General features: G+C 43.9%; 1 protein-coding gene across 1 annotated transcript in view; it reads right to left on the reverse strand.

The window, feature by feature from the left end:
- SYT9 (synaptotagmin 9) overlaps positions 1 to 26,445 on the reverse strand; it is a 281,737-nt gene that overhangs the window by 176,852 nt on the left and 78,440 nt on the right. The window contains exon 2 of the mRNA XM_063944510.1: positions 4,645 to 4,987. Coding sequence (XP_063800580.1) covers positions 4,645 to 4,987 — 343 coding nt within the window. The remainder of the gene's footprint in view (positions 1 to 4,644; positions 4,988 to 26,445) is intronic.

Genomic DNA, 26,445 nt, shown 5'->3' on the forward strand with positions numbered 1-26,445 from the left:
TTGCATTTCTGCGACATTAAGCGCACAACTGTGAATAGGGCCCAGTGCACGTAACTTAAAGTTATGTTTAATACTAATATCAATTGTACACTATATTTAGCTGACTGAAAGACTACTTGTGAGGATGAAGTTTTCCCTCTGGAGACAGCCTCATCTGCTAATTGTCAGCCCTACTGTATAGCTTAACAGCTCTGTGCAAACTAATTCATTTTATTTATCACACATACTGTATCTTGCACGTCTTTGCTCCTGTCAGTAAAGTGATTTTGCTTTTGTATCCCTCCAACTAATTGTCTGGCTTATTCACTGCTTATGAAAGACATTCTCATTGAAATTCTGTCACAGGTTATAGTCAGGTACTTTGTTATCATTCCCTTCATAACACCAGTGATAAGTGTCGCTTTATATGCTCCTAGAGCTACACTCATTTTTCACACACAGGACTAAGCTATTTGAACGTGTTATATATCGAGCTCTCATCGTTATTATCAGTAGACATGGAGGAATAAAGTCGTATGCATAATCACACTAACTCAGGCAGCGCAGGGTAGATCTCTGTCTTAGGGGGACATGCAGTAAATCCCAACATACACGGTCGAGTCACATTATTATGACGACCTCCTACATTTGACGTCAGCAATGCGTCGCCCATGAAGTACGTCACGTCTCGTGCGCTGGCTTGGTGGGTATATAAGGTGTGCGATAGGCCGTCTGCACACATATCACTCTTTGCTGTCATGGGTAAAAGGGGCGATTTATCCGAGTTGCAAAAAGGGAGGATTATCGGCTTGCAGGCCAAGGGTGGCAGTATTTCTGAGACAGCACAGTTTGTGAACTGTTTGCGTGCTGCTGTAGTGAAGGTGTGTCGTGACTGGACAAATGGCACCATTGCGAGTTGTGGAAACTGCAGAGCACCACTTGCCATTGACGTGAGAGGTGAACGTCAGCTACGAAGGTGCTTGAGGGCCGACCGACACAGTGGAGCAGCTCACCATCAAAATGGACCTAGGAACTACCAGACAGTTCAGCCGGTCTAGCTGTTGTCTGTGCTGCACACTGCTGTTACTCTGGCTATTAATTGGCGGTAATAATAATGTGACTCGTTCGATAAAAACCACAGAAGTGTATACCCAAACCCAAAACGTGCTCTTAATTATGGTCTAAATATTTGTCTACAAAAATACATAATTGAAATATTACTGCCACATTCAACAGTAGAATTTTTGTTTCATTCCCCATTTGGCCGCAAAATTTTGAACGTATCAGAAGCAGAACCTCAACCACAGCATAAAACGGAGTGTGAACTGACTGTCGCTGTCCCAACTATGAGGGGAAATGTTTCAAACCTTGAGGAGACCAACCAATGAGCTCAATTTGTTAATCACAGCCTGTAACATGACAGAAGCTGATAGGTTGGTACTTTATCTCTCTCCAAGCTTTGATACATTTCCCCACGTATGTCCGCAAAGTGCTACTTTACAAATGCATCATCATAGAAACATACAGCGGGATGTAATGGAGTCCGAGATCACCGGAGGTGCGGTATGCCGGATGAACTCGGACATTTTTTAAAAGGGGGAAACACAAGGCTAAACCATGCCTTGTAAGTGATTGCCCCTTTAAAAAAAAGTCAGATATCATCCAGCAATCTCAGACTCCATTGCATTCCGCAGACTGAATCTGACATCAGATAAGAACCACATGGCCCATCTAGTCTGCTCTGAACACATGTACAAACACACACACACTGGTTAATTTTGTATACCGACACCGGAATCCCGACACCAGCTGAAATACCGAAATATAGTTCCGACCGCCGGCTGGTTTCCCCACTTGGGTGGTGGTCCATGCCACCTCTAGAGGGGGAATAGAACCCTGTGGCAACCAAAGGCCGCCACCGGGCCCAAAGCGTGGCGAGCGTAGCGAGCCCACGAGGGGATACGCTGTGCTCGCTGCCGGGACCTCATACTGATCCCACATTAATGGCCCATCGCAGTGAGATGACTATTTACATCAGTGGGTAGTATGACTCTAGTCATGCTAGCAAATTCTGCCTACACTCAACCTCGTGGGGCTGTCCTCCACTTTTCCCAGGGAAGAGGTGTAATAAAATCGATACCTGCTATGCCCTTTTTCCAGCTACACCGTCAAAATGGCAACAAGTGCAAATGTTATATTTATTTTGATTGGTGGTGTTTACTGGGAGGGAGATTTATCAATGCCTGGAGAGAGAGAAAGTTGAGAGAAACCACTAAATCAATCAATCAATCAATCAATCAATCAATCAATCAGCTTCTAACTATCATTTTACAGGCTGCGTTTGAAAATTACATTTGGGAGCTGATTGGTTGGTGGGATATCTCCCTCCATTTTATCTCTCTCCAATCTTTGATAATCTCCCCCTGGATCTGCCAAATGCATTAATGTGTCTTATCCTGCAGCCAAACACTAAAATGGGATGTTTTATTAGCTTGGTTATATTGATCGATCACCTTTGCCATACAAATGTCACAGAGAGACTTTGAAACGGATTAATGACCAATAATTATTTTGAATCTTGATCTCCCATCAATTTTTCTATCTCTATGTCTGGATGATTGGCAATAAGCGAATGCACTGTTGCCAGCATAATAGGAAAACTTTGCTGAGGCTTGGTTAAGAGAGACTGTGATAAACAAAAAAAACAAAAGAAACGATCTACAGTATTAATCAGTTACAGGTGTTTGCAACAGAGGGGATAATCTAGACAAGAGGAGGATCTTGGGGTGCCTCCAGGTGAGTTTTATATATAAATATATAAATATATAAATGTATGTGCCTTTATCATGTAGCAATACAAAAATGTATGACCCATAGTGGGTTCTATCATTATGCAGTGGTGGCTTAACCATATATTTGCAAATATAGCTAACTCAATAGTGTGCTGGGGGAATTCCGATATTTTGTTTTTTCTTTTCTTGCTTAAACGATATGAGAACATATGGTAATGCAGCAGGAATTTATGGGGACATGTACTAAGCAGTGATAAAAGTGGAGAAGTGAGCCAGTGGAGAAGTTGCCCATGGCAACCAATCAGCATTGACGTAACATTTATAATTTGCATATTATAAACATATAAAGAGCAGCTGATTGGTTGCCATGGGCAACTTCTCCACTGGCTCACTTCTCCACTTTTATCACTGCTTAGTACATGTCCCTCTTAAAGAGATATTGTGCTACATTTTTATTTAACCCGTTATAAGTCATTGGCTTTAAAGTGTTCAGTGTGGGTTATTTAATTTTAAATTGTTCACAAGGAAGTACTACACTACACATTGTAATGACATTAAGTGGAAATCAGAACATTGCATAAAAACATACTTATAGGGGTATATTCAATTCCTGTTGCAACCTTTCCGACGGAAAGATCCGGCAGGTCAGTATTCAATGCCGCGGCCAAACCCGATAGGTTTGGCCCGTTCCCTACAATGCCAATCCGACTTTTTTTAACGTCGGATTGACATTGTCGGAAATGGGGCTAAAACCTGTCGGGTTTGGCTTAGCCTCTGACAGAACATGTAGATTCCAACAATCCACGTGTTTTCCGACAAGTCAGGAATTCCCGACTTGTCAGAAAATAACAGCCGCAATTGAATAGGTCGGAACCCCTTCCGACCTAAACCTGTCAGAAACTGCCATCTTTCCGACAAGACGGCGGTTTCCGACACGAATTGAATACCCCTATAGGGTTTAAACGTTCTCTGTTTATTACTAACAACTGTAAATATGTTGTACTTTAGATAATTATTTAAAGAGAGATAAGCGCTGTCCCTGTTGCAAACACCTTATTTACTATAGGGTTTCCGCTGGAGAAAATTTAATGGATGTCTCCATAGCATTTTATGTATCGCCGCAGACCTTTAATCGGTATTGAAATAAAAGGATGGCAATAATAAGGGCATGTTATCAGAAAAAAAGCATGGCATCAGAAATATTATGTAGGTTGCTTAATTATCATTATTTTAAAAAAATATATACAGTATGTATTTATTTTACTTCCCTGCCTACTGCTCGTGTGCAAACTGGGAGAGCCAGTTCAGTCATGCACATATGCATCCAAACTGGCCTACGAACAGGGCCATCTTAACGCATAGCCACACTGGGCAGCTGCCCAGGGTCCCACAATTCTAGGGGCCTTCTAGCAGAGGCGGGTGGTGGTCACAAAATCAGAACAGTTAGGCAGTATTCTCTACTTGCCTCCTAGCCTGCAGCCAGACAGTGAATGGCTGTCAGCATGCTGATTGGTAGATGGCTTGAGCTATCCACCAATCAGAGTGCTCAGAGGCAATACACTTTATGCAAGCAAGTAGAGAGGACCGCAGGAGGGGCATGTTATGATTTTTTTAAACTGGTTTCCGTGAATGAGTATCACGGAGCCCCAGTACAATGCTTTGCCCAGGGACTACTTTGCTGTTAAGAACTGAAGGCCCTGCCACCAAAGCGGAAAGTCCAGACAGTATTGCAGATGAGCTGAGCTGTGCAGGCAACAGTAATAATAATAAATAGACCCATATGTTTGATGCAGTTCTTCTACAGTATATGTAATAAAAGTACTATGCATTCAATATATTGGTAAATAATAAATAAAATGATATGGACACTGACCGAGCAGATGAGGTTGGTTCGGTGATTTGCCGATGCATTCGGACATGGTGACTGCAATTCTCCTTAGTACTGGTCTTGGCTTCTAATGGGATGTCGGGGGAGGTGTGGCTGATCTTCATGGATGACTCCGGGAATAGAGGAGGCTGCCCCAGATAGTTATCACTGTAGTCATGCTCATTTGTGTCACTGTCCGTATAATTCAGGTGCTCGTGTTCTTTGCTCCCTTTCAGGCCACGTTCCCGCCAAGGAATCCAGCACAGTTTCCACGAGACAAAAAGAGACACACCAAAGAGGGCAAGTCCGCAGGCCGTTACCAACAGAGACAGCAAGCTCACAGAGACATCTAGAAAAGAGGGACATTGTGACATTGTAAATCTATGTTACATATGTATATGCCCTTCCAAAATTAAGTCTCCGTCCGCACCATAGGATATGGAATATTACTGCGGGTTCATAAATCAAAATAATAAAAAATATTATTCAAAATGTGTTAAATAACGAATTTTTATATTTAGTCGCTGATCACATAACACAAAAATTTCAACGATCGTGTTTATACAATAACTCTGACACATATGATGAAAAGGCCATGGGCCATATATAATAAAGTCTGAGTTGGCCAGAGGTGCGGGTTACCGGCTGAACTCAATGGGTTTTTTAAAGCGGCGATCCTTTACAAGACATGGTTTTGCCTTGTACATAATTGACGGCCGGGAACCCGCACCTCCGGCCAACTTGGACTTCATTACATCTAGCCCTATGACCCAAAAATGAGCAGTGTGGGATGCAGTATACATGATTAGACCAAGTTGAGTTATCCTTTTTAAATTGAATGACCTAAATAATATTTAGAAAAGAAAAAATGTGGAAAAAAAATTGTGACACACACCTGAACTGACCATATATATTACGTTCTCCAATTTATAGTTGAAACGCATAGACAGATCTTTATTATTCTTTATGAGCACAAGGAACCCAACATTCCCATCACAAAGCCCAACCAAGGACAAAGGAAGTGGAAACAAGTTGGACAGGTGGCAAGTTCAGTATGACCTAAAGATGGACCAAGGGTGAAATAATTGGAGGATCATCAGAAATATTTCTCAGCTGATACCAGATTGTATATTGGGGCTATTGCTAGAGCTGACTCTTACTGGAGAGGAGGGGAAGCATCAATATAAGACTGGGTACACACTTGGCTAACGGATTGGCTGTCCAACCAACCAATCTGCAAGATTTATGCTCAAATGTTATTGTGAATACGCACGTAACAATCGTCCATACAATATGTCTGGCCAGAAGACCCCATTTGAATATGCCCACCCACTAGTGGCATAATTTTCAATGGATTCTGCGGCCAGTAGGGCGCCCGTACACATCTGCAGAAGTAATGATATATCTTCATGATATATCTGCAGCTGCTGTGCTGCATGACAGATGTGATATATTTGTGAACAATCTGGTTCACGGATATAGATGGTATATACACCGGCTGATGTTCCATTGTGGAAGTAAGACGGGTATTGTTTAAAACAAAATTTAGTATATTTTAGGTATGGTGCTTCAAATTATGAAAAAAGCTTTAGTCTAGGGTCTATACATTGTGTTCAATCCAATTATCCGCAATTTACCTACAGGTGTGAATACTGTAAGTGCGGCTATATGCTGCACTTCTGGTACCGCCGGTTTCACAGATTTTTGTTTGCAGAACCATAGGGCTTCATACAAAAATGCACAGACCTGGGGAAAGATAGGGTGAGTTCTGATGCCTTTGGTACGCTGTCATCAGTGGCGGAACTAGCGAGCGGTGGGCCCAGGTGCGACAAAATGCTTTGGGCCCCCCACACACATCCCATCCAAGTCCACCCCCTCACCCCTGGAGAGGATCTGGTGAGGGGGACCTGCTCAGGGCCAGAGAAATGGATATCAAGCAAGTTCCGTAACTAGACATTTTAGCGCTGTGTGCAAGAAACGTCATCGGAGCCCCACCCCTGCATGCAAAACAGGGGCAGTGCGCGCCGTAGGCGAGCGCAAAAATACATAGTGGCGTGGCTTCGTGGGGAAGGGGTGTGGCCACAAAATAATACCAATTCATAAAACGGTACACAGTAGTCTCCATTATTCAAATTACGCCGCACAGTAGCACCACTACACAAGGTAGAGACCCTTTTACATCTTACGGCGGAGAGATTCCTCTTTTTACACATTACAGCAGACAGCGTGCACTTTTTACACATAACGGCAGACAGCGTGCCCTTTTTACACATAACGGCAGACAGCGTGCACTTTTTACACATAACGGCAGACAGCGTGCCCTTTTTACACATAACGGCAGACAGCGTGCCCTTTTTACACATAACGGCAGACCGCGTGCCCTTGTTACACATAGCGTCAGACAGCGTACACTTTTTACACATAACGGCAGACAGCGTGCCCTTGTTACACATTACGGCAGACAGCATCCCCTTTTTACACATAACGGCAGACAGCGTCCCCTTTTTACACATTACGGCAGACAGCGTGCCCTTGTTACACATTACGGCAGACAGCGTCCCCATTTTTACACATTACGGCAGGCAGATTCCCCATTTTTACACATTGCGGCAGGCAGATCACCCCTTTTTACACATAGCGGCAGGCAGATTCCCCCTTTTTACACATTACGTCAGGCAGTCCCCCCTTTTTACACATTGCGGCAGGCTGATTCCCCTTTTTACACATAGCGGCAGGCAGTCCCCCATTTTTACACATAGCGGCAGGCAGGCCCAAGAAAAAAGAAAGAGAAAGAAAGAAAGAAAAAGAGAAAAAGAAAGAAAGAAGAATTATACTTACCCTCTCCGCCGGCTCAGGCTCCTCGGTGCAGCCGCGTCAGACGATTTCCGGGCAGTAGAGGAGGTGGAGGACGGAGGTGAAGAAGGGAGCCGCAGCAGCGCTTTGTTACTGGTGGAGGCGCTGATGCTGCTGCCCCTCTGCTTCCCTGTAGGCTGTTCTCGGAAGACAACCTATAGTGAAGCAGAGGGGCAGCAGCAGCGCCTCCACCAGTAACAAAGCGCTGCTGCGGCTCCCCCCTTCACCTCCCTCCTCCTCCTTCCCCCGTCCGTGCCGCTGCTCCTCTCCTCTCCGGGCGGCTGTGCGCTGCGGGCAGCGGTTGCCTGCAGCGCACAGCGGCATGTAATGAGTCAGTTTGACTCATTACATGCTTGGGCCCCTGGACAGAGGCGGGCCCCAGTGCAACGCACTGCCGGTAGTTCCGCCTCTGGCTGTCATAGTTTAATCTCACTCCCGTGTGTCTGAGAGTTAATTGGATTGTGCTCCTACGTAAGTCGCAATACTCAATGCCAGTTTTAAAACCTGGGATCGATCCAAACGGAGCAATGTATCAAGGTTTTGATTTATGTTTGAAAGTAAAGCAAAAGAGTAAGCAACTGGGCAAAACCATGTTGCACTGCAGGTGGGGCAGATGTAACAAGTGCAGAGAGATTTAGATTAGGGCGGGTTGGATTTTTTCTGTTCAGGGTAAATAACGGCTGCTCTTGCATATAGCCCACAAATGTTAGACAGCTTTATTTTTACACTGCAATTAAGAGTTCAATTTGAACACACCCCACCCAAATCTAAATCTCTCTGCACATGTTACATATACATAGAGGCTCCCAATAATTAGGAGGCGCTCCCAGACCCCTGCAACCCAGCCGTCCACTTTCCGAGTAAAGTGGGCGAACTGGGTGACCGATGACGCAATTCGTGCTGAACCGCTTTATCGTAGCCACGATCCCTGCTGTACAATGCCGGTAATCTTGACATTGAACAAAGGGGGCGTGGCTATGGTGATGCAAATGCAATGCCACGGGTGTGAATCATTAGATCTACACTAAAAAGGTCTACAGTCTATAGGACGACCACTGACGGACGACATGCATTAGGTCAACAAGGTCAAAAGGTCAACAGGGCCAAAAGGTCGACATGGAATAGGTAGACCACAGGCTCTTAAACTCAATCCTCGGGACCCCACACAGAGCACGTGTTGCAGGTCACCTCACAGAATCCCAAGTGAAATAATTAGCTCCACCTGTGGACCTTTTAAAATATGTCAGTGAGTAATAAGTACATCTGCGCACCTGCTGGGTTACCTGTAAAACATGCACTGTGTGGCGTCCTGGGGACAGAGTCTGAGAACCTGTGAGGTAGACAGTAGAAAAGATTGACAGGGTCAAAAGGTCGACAGGGACAAAAGGCCAACATGGAACTACTCGATATAAAAAAAGGTCAGCACAATTATTTATTTATTTCTTTTTGTGGGGGTGTTTTGCCACTTTTCTGCCACAAAAAAGCCCAATTAGTGTACCGCTTCACCCACCATGCTTCAGACAGATTACTATTCCCAATCGTAGTCCACGTGGATGGTAGAGTATGAAAAAGTTGAAAAAGAACCAAAAAAACTTGTGTCAATCATTGTCATGTCGATCTTTTGTATCTGGCGACCTTTTACATGTCCACCGTATGACCCTGCCAATCTAATGCATATTGACCGTTAGTGGTCGACCTATTGACTGTAGACCTTTTTAGTGTAGATCTATAGATCGGGTACCCTTTATCCCACAGCATGAAGTAACGCTGTTGCATTTGTGGGTGGGGACATCACTGCGGCCAGTCTACAATTTAATTTTGCTGCCCTGAAATCCGATCGAATATATCAAGACTTGTTCTTTCAGCACTCTACACAGATTAATTCCACTCCAGGCACAGGGCTGACCATTGCATGTTCCGCAATGAAATGTAGACTTCACAGATTAACAGATATAGGAAGAGTTCATTACGTTGTCATAGTTGCTGAAGTCTATTTACGGTGCTGGAGAGACATACAGAATGTACGTTATATAATTTAATCGTTGGGGAAAAAAAAATGATTTGAGTTCTATTCACGTAGAAGTAAAAGGAATATTCTGTAGTCTCTAATGTGAGACGCAACCTCCACAGAATGCAATTAATAATGTAATGTATCTGCATTCTTTCACACGCATCACTGATCTGTTGAATCAGCTTAACATGTTTCACTTACAGTTAATTCGCTGCACTTTCAAGCAGCCATTATCTTGAATTCACTTCAGCAACACAGACAAAGACCTGCCTATATGGTGTTTTGTCATTATCAGTCTTCTGCCTACTCACTCAGATACTAAATGATTATAGGAAATTGCTTTTAATTGGATTTGTTCTCACCTTTGACAACTATTGTATTCTAACTATTTTATGTCATTTTTCTCAACCTATCAATGAATTGAAATCTATTTAATCAGTATTTCAAAAGGAGCATATTTGTCAAACTCTCTGTAAACCCCCCGAAAATAAAAAAATCCTCATCATCACATATAGCTTTATTTGGGCAACGCTTTAAGGGGTCTATTCATGAAGCAGTGAAAAGAGTGGAGAAGTGAGCCTGTGGAGAAGTTGCCCATGGCAACCAATCAGCTGCTCTGTATAGTTGTATAGTACGCAAATTATAAATGTTACTTTAATGCTGATTGGTTGCCATGGGCAACTTCTTCACTGGCTCACTTCTCCACACTTTTCACTGCTTCATGAATAGACCCCTAAGAATAAGACACGGGGACACAGGCTCTAATAAGAATGCTAAAGAGTCAACTGTGTACTTCTTAGATTGAACCCAGCAGCACAACTGTGCATTCACGGCCATCCTGTTGCCTACAGTATGTGCAATGAGAAGTAGTTGCAATGGACAGCCCTTGGGGATGGATCACAATGGCTGACACTAAGGGGTAAATTTACTAAGATGGGAGTTCTATTTAAGATGGGATGTTGCCCATAGCAACCAATCTGATTCTACTTCTAATGTATCTAGGACTTTCTAGGTGGTAATACCTGGAATCTGACTGGTTGCTATGGGCAACGTGACATCTTAAATAGAACTCCCATTTTAGTAAATTTACCCCTAATACCCCTTTTACACCAAAATCCCGGATCCGACCCGTGATTTGGAACACAGGGGCAGATTTATTAAGCCTGGTGAAGTGATAAAGTGGAAGTTGATAAAGCACCAGCCAGTCAGCTCCTGTCATTTTTCAAACACGGCCTGCGACATGGAAGTTAGGAGCTGATTGGCTGGTACTTTATCACCGTGTCATTTATCACTTCACCGAGCTTAATAAATCTGCCCCACAGTTCCAAGCCGGGCCACACCTGGGACACCCCCTTTTACACCACAGTGCCGATCCGTGATATTCCCAGATCGGCACCATTTACACTGCACAGTGTCTTTTGGGCCAGCGCTTAGGGATGACGTCATCTCCAAGAACTGGGAAACCCAGCAGATCGGGACTCCGATGCATTACGCTGGGGGACAAGCCCAGTAATCTGGAGGCTGCTGTGCTGCACCCAGCCTCCGGCACTGCTGGGTACTTGACACAGCGCTGTTGTCTGCACAGACAGCATGCGCCGTGTCCCCAGCCTCAGGCACTGCATGGCAACCAGCACGGGGCTGCTGTCTACATAGACAGTGTGCGCCGTGACCCCCAGCCTCCCGCCCACTGCAGGTCGGAAGGTCTGCCATGCTGTATATGGGTACCAGGTTGGATAACCCGGCTTACCCATTTAAACCGCCTCCTACCCAGGTCTTACCCGGGTCCAACCCTGGTCGATTGCCGGGTTGGATTCCCATGAAAATAACTCAGGGTTTTGAAGAGGGGACCCTTTTACACCGCCTGCAATCTGTGTGCAAAAACCAGGGATATTTCCGTCAGTATAAAAGGAGTATAATTTATGTATGTCATTATTGTTGCAGACTACAGTAGGTGTGCCATGTGTTAAGGTACAGTAGGTATGCAATGTTTTAAGGTCTTCATTTTAATTCTCCATAATATGTTATGAGTTTTACAATGGGGGTCATTCCGTTCCGTTCGCACGCAGCGGTTTGTCGCTGCTGTGCGAACGGGTCTGGAATGCGCATGCATGGCGGCTGCACTGCGCACACGCGTCATTGCCCGGCGAGTTACGTCGCGCTCAAAGAAGAAAGCGGTCGCAGAGCCGACCGCAAGAAGATTGACAGAAAGAAGGCATTCCTGGGCGTCTCCGGACCGTTGCCTGCAGTTTTCGGGGAGTGGTGAGGAATACGCAGGTGTGTCCAGGAGAACGGAGGGTGGACGTCAAAGCCGGCTCCAGCATCGCTGAGATCGTCGCACAGGGTAAGTATGTCCAGGGCTGGTCTTGTTGTGCTTGAACATTTTTTAGCTTAGCAGGGCTGTACAAGCGATCGCAGTCCTGCAAAGCTAAAATACACTCCCCCATAGGCGTGGACTAGTTGATCGCAGCAGCAGCAAAAAGTTGCTGGCTGCGATCAACTCGGAATGACCACCAATGTTCTGACCACAGCAAAGCTTATCCTACGAGCTTCCCGGCATGTAGAAGCTTGGACAAAGTAGCATATTATTAAGCAACAGGTTATGTGATTGAACACAGCACAACAGAAGAAAACATGCAAACTTCCAGTGAAATCTGCAAAGTATATGTGAGTAATTTAACACTGTATTTCAAAGGGTTTAAATAAAGAAGCAGTTTAGAATTTAAGGTAGCAATGGCTAAACTGTACACTGACAATTATCAGCTGGGAAAGTTAAGTTTGGACTTTTGCTATCCGGAGATGACTTGTTGGAAGTTATTATGGCAGACGGACCAGAGATTAATACCCAATAATGGGATAAAAAGGGCATGCATGAGTAATCATATACTTATTACTTGAATATGAACAGCTAATTCACATAAAATAGGAGATAATCTAAAAAGGTGTGTTACTTGCATTATAGAAACTGCATGATAGTTTCAAGTCAAACAGTAAATTGTTTTACTACATGAGATTTGGTATAGGAAAGAATATGAATGGAATACAGGAGACAGTAATGGATCTGTGATCATTGTGTGAGGACATAAAGCACATGGTAACTACACCTCTGTGCAGCATACTGTACCTGACATAGGGGGTCATTCCGAGTTGATCGCATGCTAGCAAGTTTTTGCAGCGCTGCGATCAGGTTAATTTTCTGCAAACTGCGCATGCGTATGCACCGCATTGCACAGACGTGTCGTACGGGTACAAAGAGGATCGGTGCTGGGCGATTGATTTAATGAAGAATCCATTCGCACAGCTGATCGCAAGGTGATTGACAGAAAGAGGGCATTTGTGGGTGTCAACTGACCGTTTTCTGAGAGTGTTTGCAAAAACGCAGGCGTGTCCAAGCGTTTGGAGGGCGGGTGTCTGACGTCAATTCCGGGACAAAAAAGACTGAAGTGATCACAGTGGCTGAGTAAGTCCAGAGCTAAGCCCAGAAACCGCAAAAAAACTTTTTTGTGCCGTCGGTTGCAAAAGCGTTCGCACACTTGCAAAGCTAAAATACACTCCCCCATAGGCAGCGACTATCTGATCGCAGCGCTGCAAAAAGTTGCTAGCAAGCGATAAACTCGGAATGACCCCCATAATCAGTGCATAGTTTAATGTCCAGGTAACAAGATACAGGTTGAGTATCCCATATCCAAATATTCCGAAATACGGAATTTTTTCAGTGAGAGTGAGATAGTGAAAGCTTTGTTTTCTGATGGCTCATTGTACACAAACTTTGTTTAATACACAAAGTTATTAAAAATATTGTATTAATGACCTTCAGGCTGTGTGTATAAGGTATATATGAAGCATAAATGAATTGTATGAATGTACCCCCACTTTGTTTAATGCACAAAGTTATTAAAAATATTGGCTAAAATGACCTTCAGGCTGTGTGTATAAGGTGTATATGAAACATAAATGCATTCTGTGCTTAGACTTGGGTCCCATCACCATGATATCTCATTATGGTATGCAATTATTCCAAACTACGGAAAAATCCCATATCCAAAATACCTCTGGTCCCAAGCATTTTGGATATGGGATACTCAACCTGTATTGCAAAAAACGTATACACAGAAATATGGAAAGTGAAATTGGAATGTCACATTCTTTGTTGCTCAATAAGGAGGCACAGCAACCAAGAAAATTTCCAAAAGGATTCAAGTGGGAGTTTAACCCACACCCACGGATGCAGTGGGGTGGAAATGTTAAGGGCACAGAAGGTCAGCAGTTCCATAGTTGCTGCAACAAGTCAAGTCACATGACAAGTGAATGTAAGCTCTCACAAGCAGGGCCCTCTTTCCTCATGTGCCTTTCCTCCTCTAACTTAACCATCTTCTACTCCATACTCCCTTTGATGGCACCAAATCCCTGTTTTCTGCCACCCTGATACTTATTTCAGAGTCATCTGCTGATGCAGCTGTGTTTCCCCGTACTTGTCCTATATTATCTTGAACTGTAAGTCACTGTTTTCTTTATTTGTTTATGTACTCTGTAAATGAGTGCTGTGGATCCCTTGTGGCGCCATATAAATAAAATATAATAATAATAGAAACTTCTTCACAGAACTTGACCTGCATCACAAAGATATAATCTAACATGCAGGTGGAAGCAGTATGAACATTGAAGGGATTAGCTATGGCCTACTCTTGCTCAAACACAAATTGGAACTACAGGTTGAGTATCCCTTATCCAAAATGCTTGGGACCAGAGGAATTTTGGATATGGGATTTTTCCGTATTTTGGAATAATTGCATACCATAATGAGATATCATGGTGATGGGACCTAAATCTAAGCACAGAATACATTTATGTTTCATATACACCTTATACACACGGCCTGAAGGTCATTTTAGCCAATATTTTTTATAACTTTGTGCATTAAACAAAGTGTGTGTACATTCACAGAATTCATTTATGTTTCATATACACCTTATACACACAGTCTGAAGTTCATTTAATACAATATTTTTAATAACTTTGAGTATTAAACAAAGTTTGTGTACACTGAGCCATCAAAAACAAAGGTTTCACTATCTCACTCTCACTCAAAAAAGTCCGTATTTCGGAATATTCCGTATTTCGGAATATTTGGATATGGGATACTCAACCTGTATAAGGTAGCACCAGTAAGTGATGTGCTACTGCATATGCTTGGAAACCCTACTTTTGTTTGCAAGATGCATGGTGGCTAAAGAACTCTATGAAATTCCAAGTATTATCCTGAATGAAAGAAAGGTGAGAGCCAGAGCTAAAGCAGCTCTCTATTGTCTCAAAATCACAAGGGAACCACTGAGACCAAGCACAGACACTGTAATTGCATTAATGATCCACAGGAAGTTCAAAAGTGGGACCTGACAAAGGCTCTTACTGTCAGCTCGTGCAGCAATGATTGTTGTATAAAACAAAAAGACCAACAATTCCAAAAGTAAAGAAGAGCAGAACCTCAAGACCACTCAATCTCATATACGGGGGCGGATTCAGTGAGGGGTGATCAATGTGATCACGCCTACCTCCTCTTCTCATAAAACTTCTCCCATTCCCACTAACAGCGCATCGACACATCGGGCAGGGAGAGAGTGAGAGGAGAAGACTGCTGCTCAGTGGCGGCAGCTTCCCTGGACCCTCGGCAGTCAGCACACAAACGTCTTTTGCTGCAATTGACAATGGCAGCCTTGTTCAGACAGGGATTCTGTGCCTCCATACTGTTGGTGCGGTTCTTGATGGTGTGATGGTGTATGCGGTTAAAACAACGCCCATCGGGATCCTGGCTGTCTCAATACCGATGCCGGGTTCCCAACAGAATACTGGCGAAGTAGGCGATTCCCACTCACAGTGGGAGAATAGAACCTGTGGTGAGTGAAGCTCTCCACTAAGCCCGCAAGGGGCTTTGTTGCGCTCACCCGCGCCCTCCCCGACATTCTGGCGCACAGGATGCCGATGTCGGTATACTGACATTCGGCATCCCGCGCGCCGCCATCCCATACCGACTCCGTGTCCGATGGTGCAACCGATGGTACTTCTTTGTACGCTCAGTGACGGATTAGCACAGCAACTGGTGGATGTCTCAGCAGGAAGACTATCAGCTGTGGCATTATCATCAAGACCAAGTCGTGCTGTTGAATAAGACCCAATCTTGGCTGCAATACCGTGCACGTCTGAACCAGGCCCTTAATGTCGCTAGTACAAGTTAACAACAAATGGTGCAGTCAACAAAGAAATACATATATGTACATATGAGCAGAGCCGGCCCTAACCAATATGATGCCCTAGGCAAGATTTTGGCTGGTGCCCCCTAGCACCACCGCTAGTTCCGCCTCTGACCCTGCACCCCTTTCCCAGCACCATCACCCCCCACCCATAGCAGTCCTTTTTTTGTTTTCCTACCCCCTGTAATTTAAATAAGAACAGTGTGCACATTTGGCGCACAGCCCAAAAAGGTATGTGTTTTTGCCCGCAAGGGGCATGGTCACTCAATAGTACCCCAATTCAAATTATGCCTCACAGTAGTGCAACTTTATTCACAATTTATCATACGATAGTGTCCCTTATTCACATTACATCACACAGTAGTACCAATTTACCTTATATACGTTACTTCTCACAGTAGTGCCCCTTATTCACATTACATCATACTGAATTGCTCCTTATTCACATTACACCACACCATATTGCTCTTTATTCTTGTTACACCACACCATATTGCTCCTTATTCACATTACACTACGCCATATTGCTATTTATTCACATTAGACCACACAGTAGTGCCCTTTCTATATGTTACGCCACACAGTAGAGCACCTTATACACATAATGCCACACATTGGAAATGCATTTATACACATAATACCACACAGTAATGCCCCTTACACATATGACACACATTATTAATGTCCTTATAAACATAATGCGCCTTACACATTATGCCAACCCTTATTAATGCCCTTATACACTTAATTTCCCTTACACATATGCCGCACATTATTAATGCCCTTATACACATAATAACACACATAATGTCCCTTACATATATGCCGCACATTAATATTGCCCTTTGATAAAGCTGAATATTTATCTTATTTAAAACCCTTTAAGAGGTCTAAGAACACTGTACGCTATTTACGTCTGGAGTACCGTAAGGGTACGCCCGTTGCGTAACAATCGCTTAGCCGTAGTCGAGACGCTCAAGCGTTACGTTCGCTCACGACCAAGAGATCACAGGCAGGCACGCTATAGGCTGCCGACTAGATAAAGCCAAATATGTATCCTATATATCACACTATAAAGAGGTTATGAAACACTGTACGCAACTGGCGCACGAGGTACCGTAAGGGTACGCTCTTAGCGTAGCGGACGCTGTATCTGGAGCGAGCCGCTCGAGCGACACAAACGCTCGCGAGAATACGCTGTTGGTATCGGGCACACTTATAGGTGAGCGACTACCGTAATGCTACGCTATCAGCGTAGCGGACGCTCGAGACCACGAGGAGATCACGAGCGGCGCAGACGCTCACAATGTTGAACCTTTATATTTAAACCATAAACAATGTATCATACAGGAAAATCTTTGTGTAGAGATAGGGTGTAGATGCAACACAGTGTAACCTTATTAACTTAAAAGCTGTTCGAGCGTCACCGACGCTCTGAGAATACTTAACACTATAAGAAATACACAACTACCGGGCTTAGGGTCTAACGCCTTATATGAATGTTATACTTGAAAAAGAATAATACAGTACAAGTCATACACTACAATATAACATAGACTAACTAACCAGATAACTACACAGGAAATACAATACAATACTATTACGTTTAAGGGAATACGAGAGAGAAAGAGGAGAAGAGAGAGAGAGAGAGAGATAGAGAGATATGGCTCAGAATAACAAGAAAAACAATATGATTGCGGAGAAAACTTACGCACAAAGGGGAACGATCGCATGCGCCTCTGGACATCCAGCTCCCGATTATCAGCAATGAGAACCGTTGAAGAGTGAGCTGGATGTGATCGGCTTGTCTATTTATGCCCCACACACAATACAATTCAATGGTCCCTACAATCTCATTGTTCATTGGACACAGGAATTCGTCTTCGCATTATAACAAGAGGTCATAGGTTGATTCATACAGGTGGGCTGTGTCTATTTCCAACTGCTCAGGTGGGTGGGAAACTAGGTTTCCCGCCGCATGGATAAGTAAGTGCAAATAATAGTAAATGGACATAAACTTCTTATGTCCATAACTATTCGCACGAGCGATTAATTCGCTTCAAACCAACACCGGAATATTACTAATTAAATACTCTTCCGATGGATACTAATGACCACTATATGACCCCTGTCTGACCCTTCGTATCAAACAAAGAGGGATCTCTCTGTCCATGAACATGCTATATTAACTAAACTTTCAGAATCTATCAAAGGGACCATGATCTACAAAATACATTATATGGTTAAAATATGTAACGATTGAGTCGCACGCTACGAACACATAAACTCTACCGTAAATGCACATACCGTGCGCCTGCGGGTGCCCGCAACAGCGAGTATGCGCACGCACGGGAGAGCGCACGCATGCGCAGCGCGGACCTGTATGAGGTGCAAATATGGCAGTGTGCATCGTGATATTTTTCTGACTTTGACAGTCCACCCTTTGGCAGTCAACATTAACTGCCACTTCCTAAAACATTTCAAAACGAGAAAAATATATGTCAAGTGTAAATACATTTCCATGATTGGGTAAGGGAGGAGAGGAGAAGGTAGGAAAAAGGGTATGACCTAGTGAGATAGCAGAAGCATGTGTGTATGAATCCATGTTTGGGGGGTCATGTATCATCGTGCCGTACGTGTTTTAAATCAAGCTTCGAGGTATTGCGAAGCATACATTTGAATTCCTTCTTATCCCGCGGTGCGGGTCTGTGGATGGGCTGTCAAACTTTACCGAGCTCTTTTCGGATTTTGGTTGCAACAAAATGGGGGAGCACATTTTAGTTGATGATACATGAATGGGGGAATATGTGATTGCTGATATCTGTGCCTGTATTCCCTATCGACTATGTGTGTCATTACCTGAAGGTTGTAGAGATGAAGAAAAAGAACACTTATGGTAAATGCAGTGGTATTCTATGTCAGGTTAATGAACATTTGTCGGTTTAAGTCTTGTTCGGTGTCTGTTGAATGCCGTCTTCTTTGTGCTTTTGCCCAAAAGGTGCAAGCAAAAAGCTTTGTCAATGTCCATAGACTTACAAAAGTGTTGGGCTAGCGTAATTTTAAAATTTCTAGGGAAACTGGGGGTCTATGGCATAGTTCATCAAATATCTGTGTATAAGGTTGTCAAAACTTCTTCTTTAATCCATCAGTTGTCTGTATACAGGATCATCAAATTCCTCGTCCAAGTGGGTCTTTTTACCTTGGAGAAAACGGAAAAACAGGTGAAAGAAACGGACCGTATAATCGCATTTTCATCACATCATTGTTTCTACCGTTGGGTCATAAATCAAATCCATTGGAATTACAATTTCCTCACTCCTTAGACTCATTACCCTGGTACTACGTTTGCACTTCATTAAAGCCTGACCGCATCTAAATATCAAGCCAATTGACATGACAACACCTAAGATACATAGGAGAAACTTCCCTACATCCATTATGACTCCATGAGCCCATTCTCCTAAACCAGAGAACCAATTACGCGGGTTCAACCATGACACCCAACCAGTCAGCTCATTACCTACAGCAGCAAGGGTGAGATTGTGTCTCCTGCGAAATTCCCACTTCAGTTGGAGAATATCGTCCATCTTTTGGTCTATGACCTCGACCGGGTCCTCGGTGCTATTCGTAATATATGTGCAGCATTTCACGCCGTACTGCGTTGCCAGTGTGACACAATATCCACCTGTCACTGCTGTGAGATAATTGAGAACCATTCTATGCTGTACCAGTTCTGTTTTATAAGCTTGAAGTTCTCTTCCAGTATACCTAAACGTGTCATCATACATTTCAGTGATATTGTCTAACAAATTTGCGAGCGCAGATATGTATTTATAATTCAACACTCCTCTGGCGGTGCGAGTGATGTCTAACGCAAGTAGAAACTGAATCCCGGTGGATTCATGGATCATGTCAGAGGCCGGATGCTCTGTTCTTTCTATCAGGTGCCGTTTAACTACGTGCTCGTAATGAGTATGAGTATAAGGAGCTTGGGCAACACGGTGTATATCTTTCATTTTGGCATGTGATACAGTCATTACTTCAGGCAGTACTTTTCCAATATAACACAATCCTTCAGAGTTTGGGGCAAGCCACTTATACGCCTTCCTCCCGCATATGAAATATGCATCATCGGGGAGAACATATGGGACGGAGTAGGACATAACCATATTACACATCCTCCATGTGAAATCTCCTACCCCTAATTTTCCCATCTGTCTAGTACACGTATCAGTTTGTACGATATGTGCACAGTATCCTGGTGATACTTCTCCAACTCTCGTAATCCTACTTCCTAGGGTATACCTATATCGGAAAGATTTTTCTCTACTGGCTATGTGGCGTATAAGCTCTGTATCTGTAGGCATTCTATCTGCTCTATATGAAAAGGTCATGGTTTGGTTACTCCATGACACTTCCCAATTTCCCGGCTTTCGGGGATTGGAAATGTTAAAACATACTAGGGATCTATCCACATGATATTGGTGGAGCTTCAAACTAGGAGGACTGGAGATATTAAACCTCCTGTCCACCGGTCTCCCACCCTTTAGCTCAAGTACCTCCCCTACCGTTAAAGGAAATGGTACTAGCCCTGATTTGCTGTGACCTTGAGGTACTTGAGAGCATACCCAACAATCTGTTTGATTTAACACACTACCCACTAAGGAGTGATAGTCACTCAATGGATGCCGGTCCATGTGGATATTAAAACTGGATTGGCATTTCTTAATGCACCCATCCTCAACTACATTGTCACAGAGCCTACAGATACAGTTCTCTTTTCAGCTAACAATCCTTCACAATGTTTACAAATAACATGGCTGCTAGATCGTTTCCGGTACTCGCCTTTGCTTGGTGGTTGTGTTGCTATTGGAAATTTACACCTCCGTCTCAGTCATTGGAACCTTTCTGGATCCTTTCTCGACCTCCATGGTACTCTCACCGAAACAGACTGCTCTGGTCAACATCATGGTTAACAGGAAAATCCATATCACAGTCTCTTGGGGCAAGTCCATCTTACAGGAGGAGAAAAGAAGAAATTTGTAATGGGGGTACAGGAAAACAGTTTGAGGGGGAGAGAAACTTGTTATGATAATTAGTTCTCTAGTCTTGTTGTTCTTCTTGTTCTGCTGTCATCTCAAAGGTGCTGTCTCTCAGTCTTCCAACCGAACATTCCGATGATGCAATATTCCTTCCAAACCAGCGATCTTTCTGTAAGGAGCAAAAAAATCTTGCATTACCATTTGTCTAACTGAGGTGTGACATACCATCTTTAAAACATAAAAACATGAGTGAGAAGAGGGAGAGGGAAAAAAAAAACAACAAGAGAGAGAGAACCGTTCATATATGTATATATCACATAAATCAACAATAAACAACAACAGGGAAAAACATTTTTCAAACATTTTTAAAACATTGTCAGATCATCAGGCTGTCATATCTACATGTCCAATGGTTTCCTTGCGCAGTCCCTCCCACCAGCACCTCCATACTCCACCCTCTGTATCTGGCCAGGATACATTGATGTGGGTAGGTCATGCTGGGGTTTGGTAGACTTCTGCAAAGACCAAGCAGACATGCAATGTTTGAGTCCTACCAATAATCGTCAGAGATGGGGAGAGAAAAAGAAACATTTCACAAATACATTTACAACGTTTCACCCGGTCATTCCTGTGTCTTCAGGGAATGACCTCCCAATTTATTAACTATAACCTCAGGCTTACCATCAGTCCTAATGATCACCTTTCCTGTTTGGTGTGTCATATTCATGCTCATATTCATGTCTAGGGGGTCTGACTTTATGTGGGCTGTTACAGTTACTGGCATAATGCCCTTCTCTTTTACAAAGGTAACAAACCCTGGGTTTCCTCCAAGTGTCAATGACCTGAGGTCTTGGTTGATTTGATGCCTCCTCAAACGCTCGGATGCTCATCACCATCAACCGTTTTCCCTGTACTTCCCTGATTCCTTGGATACCATGATTATGTCGTTGTCGAGGGGGCTGATGTGACTTTTGTCTACTTCCTGATCTACAATCTCTTGCAAAGTGTCCCTCCTTCTGGCAATTGTAACAGATTTCCACATTTAAATTTCTCGCAGGGGTTTGGGGCTTATGCTGGAGTGGTCTTGTGGTTAGGGCCTGTATACTTGCGGCCATTAACTTATCACTTTGTGACTCCCTGTGTCTGGTGATATTTCGATCATGATCAATAGCGGCCTCTCTTAATGCGGCCACTGAGATATTTCTCCAGTTTGGGTTGGTGGTCTGTACCCTTGTTCTCAATACCTCCTTTAAACCATTCATTAATACCTTAACCGCTATTTCTCTATGCTGTGCGCATGTTTTGATGTCTGTGATCCCAGTGTACCTAGCCATTACTTGCAGTGCTCGATTGAAATAATTGGAAATACTTTCCCTTTCGTTTTGTCTTATGGAGAAGATTTCATTCCACTTGACAACGGCAGGGAAATATACTTCCAACTGTTGGTTTATCTGCTTAATACATTCCTGATTGTGTTCCTCCGTTTGAGGTACTTCTGTGTCTAATTGACAATCAGTAATAAATTTCGCAGAGTCAACACCGGAGGGCAAACATGCCCTCAGCACTGTCCGCCACTCTTTGTTGGTGGGTTCTGTTGAGTTTCCTAGTTCTTTAATGAACCTTTGACATGCGACTAGATTTTTCCTAGGATCAGGAAATTCAGACATAATTGATCTCAATTCGGTCCGGGACCATGGACAGCGCATTGCACTGTCCTGGACGGGAATGGTTCCCTGATCGTCAGTCTTCCCATTGGGGACTGTGATCACCCTGACAGGACTAAACTCAATTACGTCACCTTGTTTTGGTCTTACAATATGGGGTACATTTGTTTGTGCGTGATATAAAACATTGTACGTACCTGTGGACACGACCTCACCTGACCCTCCGTTAGGGGGTTTGATTATTGCCTTTACCGATTTGGTCGCGTCCACCTGGATGTCTTGTGTGATGGCTGCTGGAAGAGGTGCCGACATCGTGTTGGGCTCACTTTCTTGTTTGTATTCCTGAGGGAAGTTTGACATGGGGTGCGACTTGCACGGTTAACATTTGTAATTTTTACACTTTCATTTTCATAAACATTATTACATTTTACACTTTCATTCTTAATACAGTTACTAAGTGCATTTTTATCGTACACCATTGTGCCTTTCTCCGCAACCATAATCCTCTCCATTGCCATATCTCTCCTCCCAAGATGAGAGTCAGATATGTCAGTTAACTCTCTTTGCATTTCACTTTCCTGTTGCCATAATTTTAAACAATCATAATGTTTGATCCGTCTCTTTGCTGGTTTAATAAGACCTATCCTTCTCCTTAGATTTAGTAACACTTCTGGGCTAAAGCTACCTACTCTTGGGAATTTCTCCCCGTCATGTACCGTCATTCTCTCCCATTCATCACATAAAACCTCTGTGTGTGAACCGTATTTTTCACACATTACATACCTTGCCGACCCGATTGGTCGGTTTACTAAATCAACCCGAACCGAGGTTGATCGCCCCCTACCTGAACAACTGGCCCCCATAACTTGCAGGTGTTGCTTTTCTTCAGCGAACCCTTACAAAAACCAAGATGTCCGGGGCAGGCTGGCGGTGAAGTTTACCGAGTACTCCACTCACTTCTCGCCCACGTTGGCCAGTAACACAATCACTGTATCCAGAGCTGTTGTACCCAACCTAGGGCCCCTGTGAACCTTTATTTACTGGGGCGCGTTCCCCAGCAAGTATCGGTTGTTGGATAGTTCCTGAGTGACCAGCGAACTTCCCTTAAAATAAAAAAAATTTCACAAATCACGTTAAAATGTACAAATAGCGTTTATGACCTTCGTACACAAATGGTACCGGTCAGGTTTACTAATGCACACAATTACGTGCGGTACAATCGTTCAGCACATAAGCAACTAATCTTATGTGCGGAGCGACCAGTGGAATCGAAAATTACTGCTGCGAATTCCTTCAGCCAGAGCTTTATGGCCTATAAGGGTTCCGCACCAACCCTTCTTGGTGTTGTGCTACTCGTCTCTATAGCGGACTTCTTAGTCTGCTGTAACTGGACCTCCTGGTCTTGTTATAAGACCTCCTGGTCTGCTGCTACAGTGTGACCTCCTGGTCTGCTACACTCTAATGCTCAAATTTTATGTTTAACGAGGGATGCCTCCCTAGCCACCATGCACGTCACTTACATGTATGTACCTTCACGAGAACTCGATACTTTTCTTGTGGTTCAACCTCAAAATTGTATAATTGCAAACACTCACTCATCACATGTACACTTTTGTTTCTATTTCTATTTCTGCGCAGAAATTTTTCTTTAGACCAGATGTGTTGTAAAACTGGAGAAGGATCTGTTAGTCTAAATTTCGGACACTAAAAATAGATTTGCGCTATTTATCGCGTTGCCACCTCTTCGCCTGCTAAAATAACACTTATCGTGTGATTTGAGTTACGTGGGCGTACCCAGACGCTCCGTTGCGTAATTTACGCTGCGTGCGTCGGCCTTTGCGTACGCGAGTCTCAGTCCTTTGTTAGAGACACGTGGACGCAAAGCAAATGTCCACCGTAACACAATTTACACGTTTATCAATGTAGATGATTTTTAACTGTAATCATCTACCAAGCACCACGCCAATCTCTCCTTGTACCTTTAGGTAGAGTTACGTGTGCGCTTTACAATTTATCCCTTAATATATTACTTTTACACTTTTAACTATGAAATAGCGACAAATTTCTTTTAGCACGTTTATCAATTATAAAATGGCAAACAGGAGAGTGATATATGAAAATACACGAAAAAGAAATGCAGATATGCGTGTGTGCGTACGCAAGATAGAAATAAACAGTTTTAAAAGACACTAGCGTGTTGTTCTTACCTCCGGTTCCGGATTCCCTCAGCACCCTTTACTAAGCGAAGCAGACGCTTATCCTGTCAGCACTGCGAAGAATATGATCTCCCGCCCTTTGCTGATGGATAATGTCTGCTGAAATTACCTAGCAGAGATATGTGAAGGACTGGACGAGCCGCCAATTGATAAAGCTGAATATTTATCTTATTTAAAACCCTTTAAGAGGTCTAAGAACACTGTACGCTATTTACGTCTGGAGTACCGTAAGGGTACGCCCGTTGCGTAACAATCGCTTAGCCGTTGTCACAACTGAGGGCCTGAGCTGACGGGAGGCAGCCTCAGTTGTAGGGGCTGAGATGTACCGGAACCTGGGAGGTTGTATCAGACCCCTGGACATGTAAGTAACATGAATAATAACTGCCCGAAGGCGTGACCACGACAACTTGGATAAAAGTCAATGATGTTTATTATGACAACTCCGCAACACAGCAGCAGTAAAAGAAAACGTAAAAGTCAGCAAATAATAAATACAGTTCCTGGGTACTACAGGATGGCAGGAGCCACAGGGCACTGGTAGTGTGAGATAGTTCTTATGATCTTCTAGATGGAAAGTCCTTACCAGGCCCGACTGTAGCAATGGAGATAACCCAGGATTGTGCCAGCTGGTGTTCCAGGAAAAGCTGGGTTGCTGAAGGTAAAACAGCTGCTGTGGATACTGGCTGGAACCAGACTGTTGTTAGCACGGAGTGGATACTGGCTGGAACCAGTTAAATAATAAATGAACTTGGGAGCGATGAAATATGAACTGAAATGTAGAATTTGAGAGCGGAGAAATAATAATACCGGTGGAGAGTGGTAAAGTGTAGAAAGGACACCGGCCCTTTAAGGGAAGCTGTACTCTGCTGGAAGCTGATCTGGAAGCAGGTAATGTTGTAGCTGGAAACAGATGAATCCACAATGGATTGGAGAGTCAGGCTACACCGCAGGTGGAATGCTGGTGCGGGTCTCTATGGTGGAAGTCTTGAGACAGGAGCTGGAACCTGGAAGACAATCACAGGAGAGAGACAAACAGGAACTAGGTTTGACAACCAAAGCACTGACGTCTTCCTTGCTCAGGCACAGCTTACTTATACCTGCAGCAAGGAAGGGGTTGGCTAGGCAATTATGCAAAACAACAATACAGACAGCAGATTGGTGGAAATGATCAGATGACAAAATCCAAGATGGCTGCGCCCATGCAGACACTTGGAGGGAAGTTTGGTTTGTAATCCATGTGGTCTGGGAAACAGTAATGGCGGCGCCGGCCACCGGAGACAGGAGACGCCAGGCTGATAGATGCACATTTAACCACGTGGGCACAGCGGAGGCCGCGGCTGATGAAAACACCACTCCGACACTCTGCATGTGGAAACTCAGGAACAGCGGAATCCGGTCCTGGAACGCTGAGCCCGCCTTAGGAGGCATCTGAAGGGTAAGTAATGGCGTCCAGATACCCGGATCGTGACAGCACCCCCCCCTTTAGGAGTGGCCCCAGGACACTTCTTAGGCTTTAAAGGAAACTTTGCGTGGAAATTTCGGACCAAGGCAGGAGCATGGACGTCTGAGGCATTGGTCCAAGAGCGTTCTTCAGGACCATAGCCCTTCCAGTCAATGAGATACTGAAGTTGACCGTAACGGTGACGTGAGTCCAGGATCTTGGCCACTTCATACTCAACGCCTCGTTGAGTTTGGACTTTCGGAGTTGGTGGAAGTGAGGAATGAAACCGATTCAAGATTAGCGGTTTCAACAGGGAAACATGGAATGTCCTGGGTATT

This window comes from Pseudophryne corroboree, chromosome 11 (genome assembly GCF_028390025.1).
Source record: "Pseudophryne corroboree isolate aPseCor3 chromosome 11, aPseCor3.hap2, whole genome shotgun sequence".
NCBI classification, from domain to species: Eukaryota; Metazoa; Chordata; class Amphibia; order Anura; family Myobatrachidae; genus Pseudophryne; species Pseudophryne corroboree.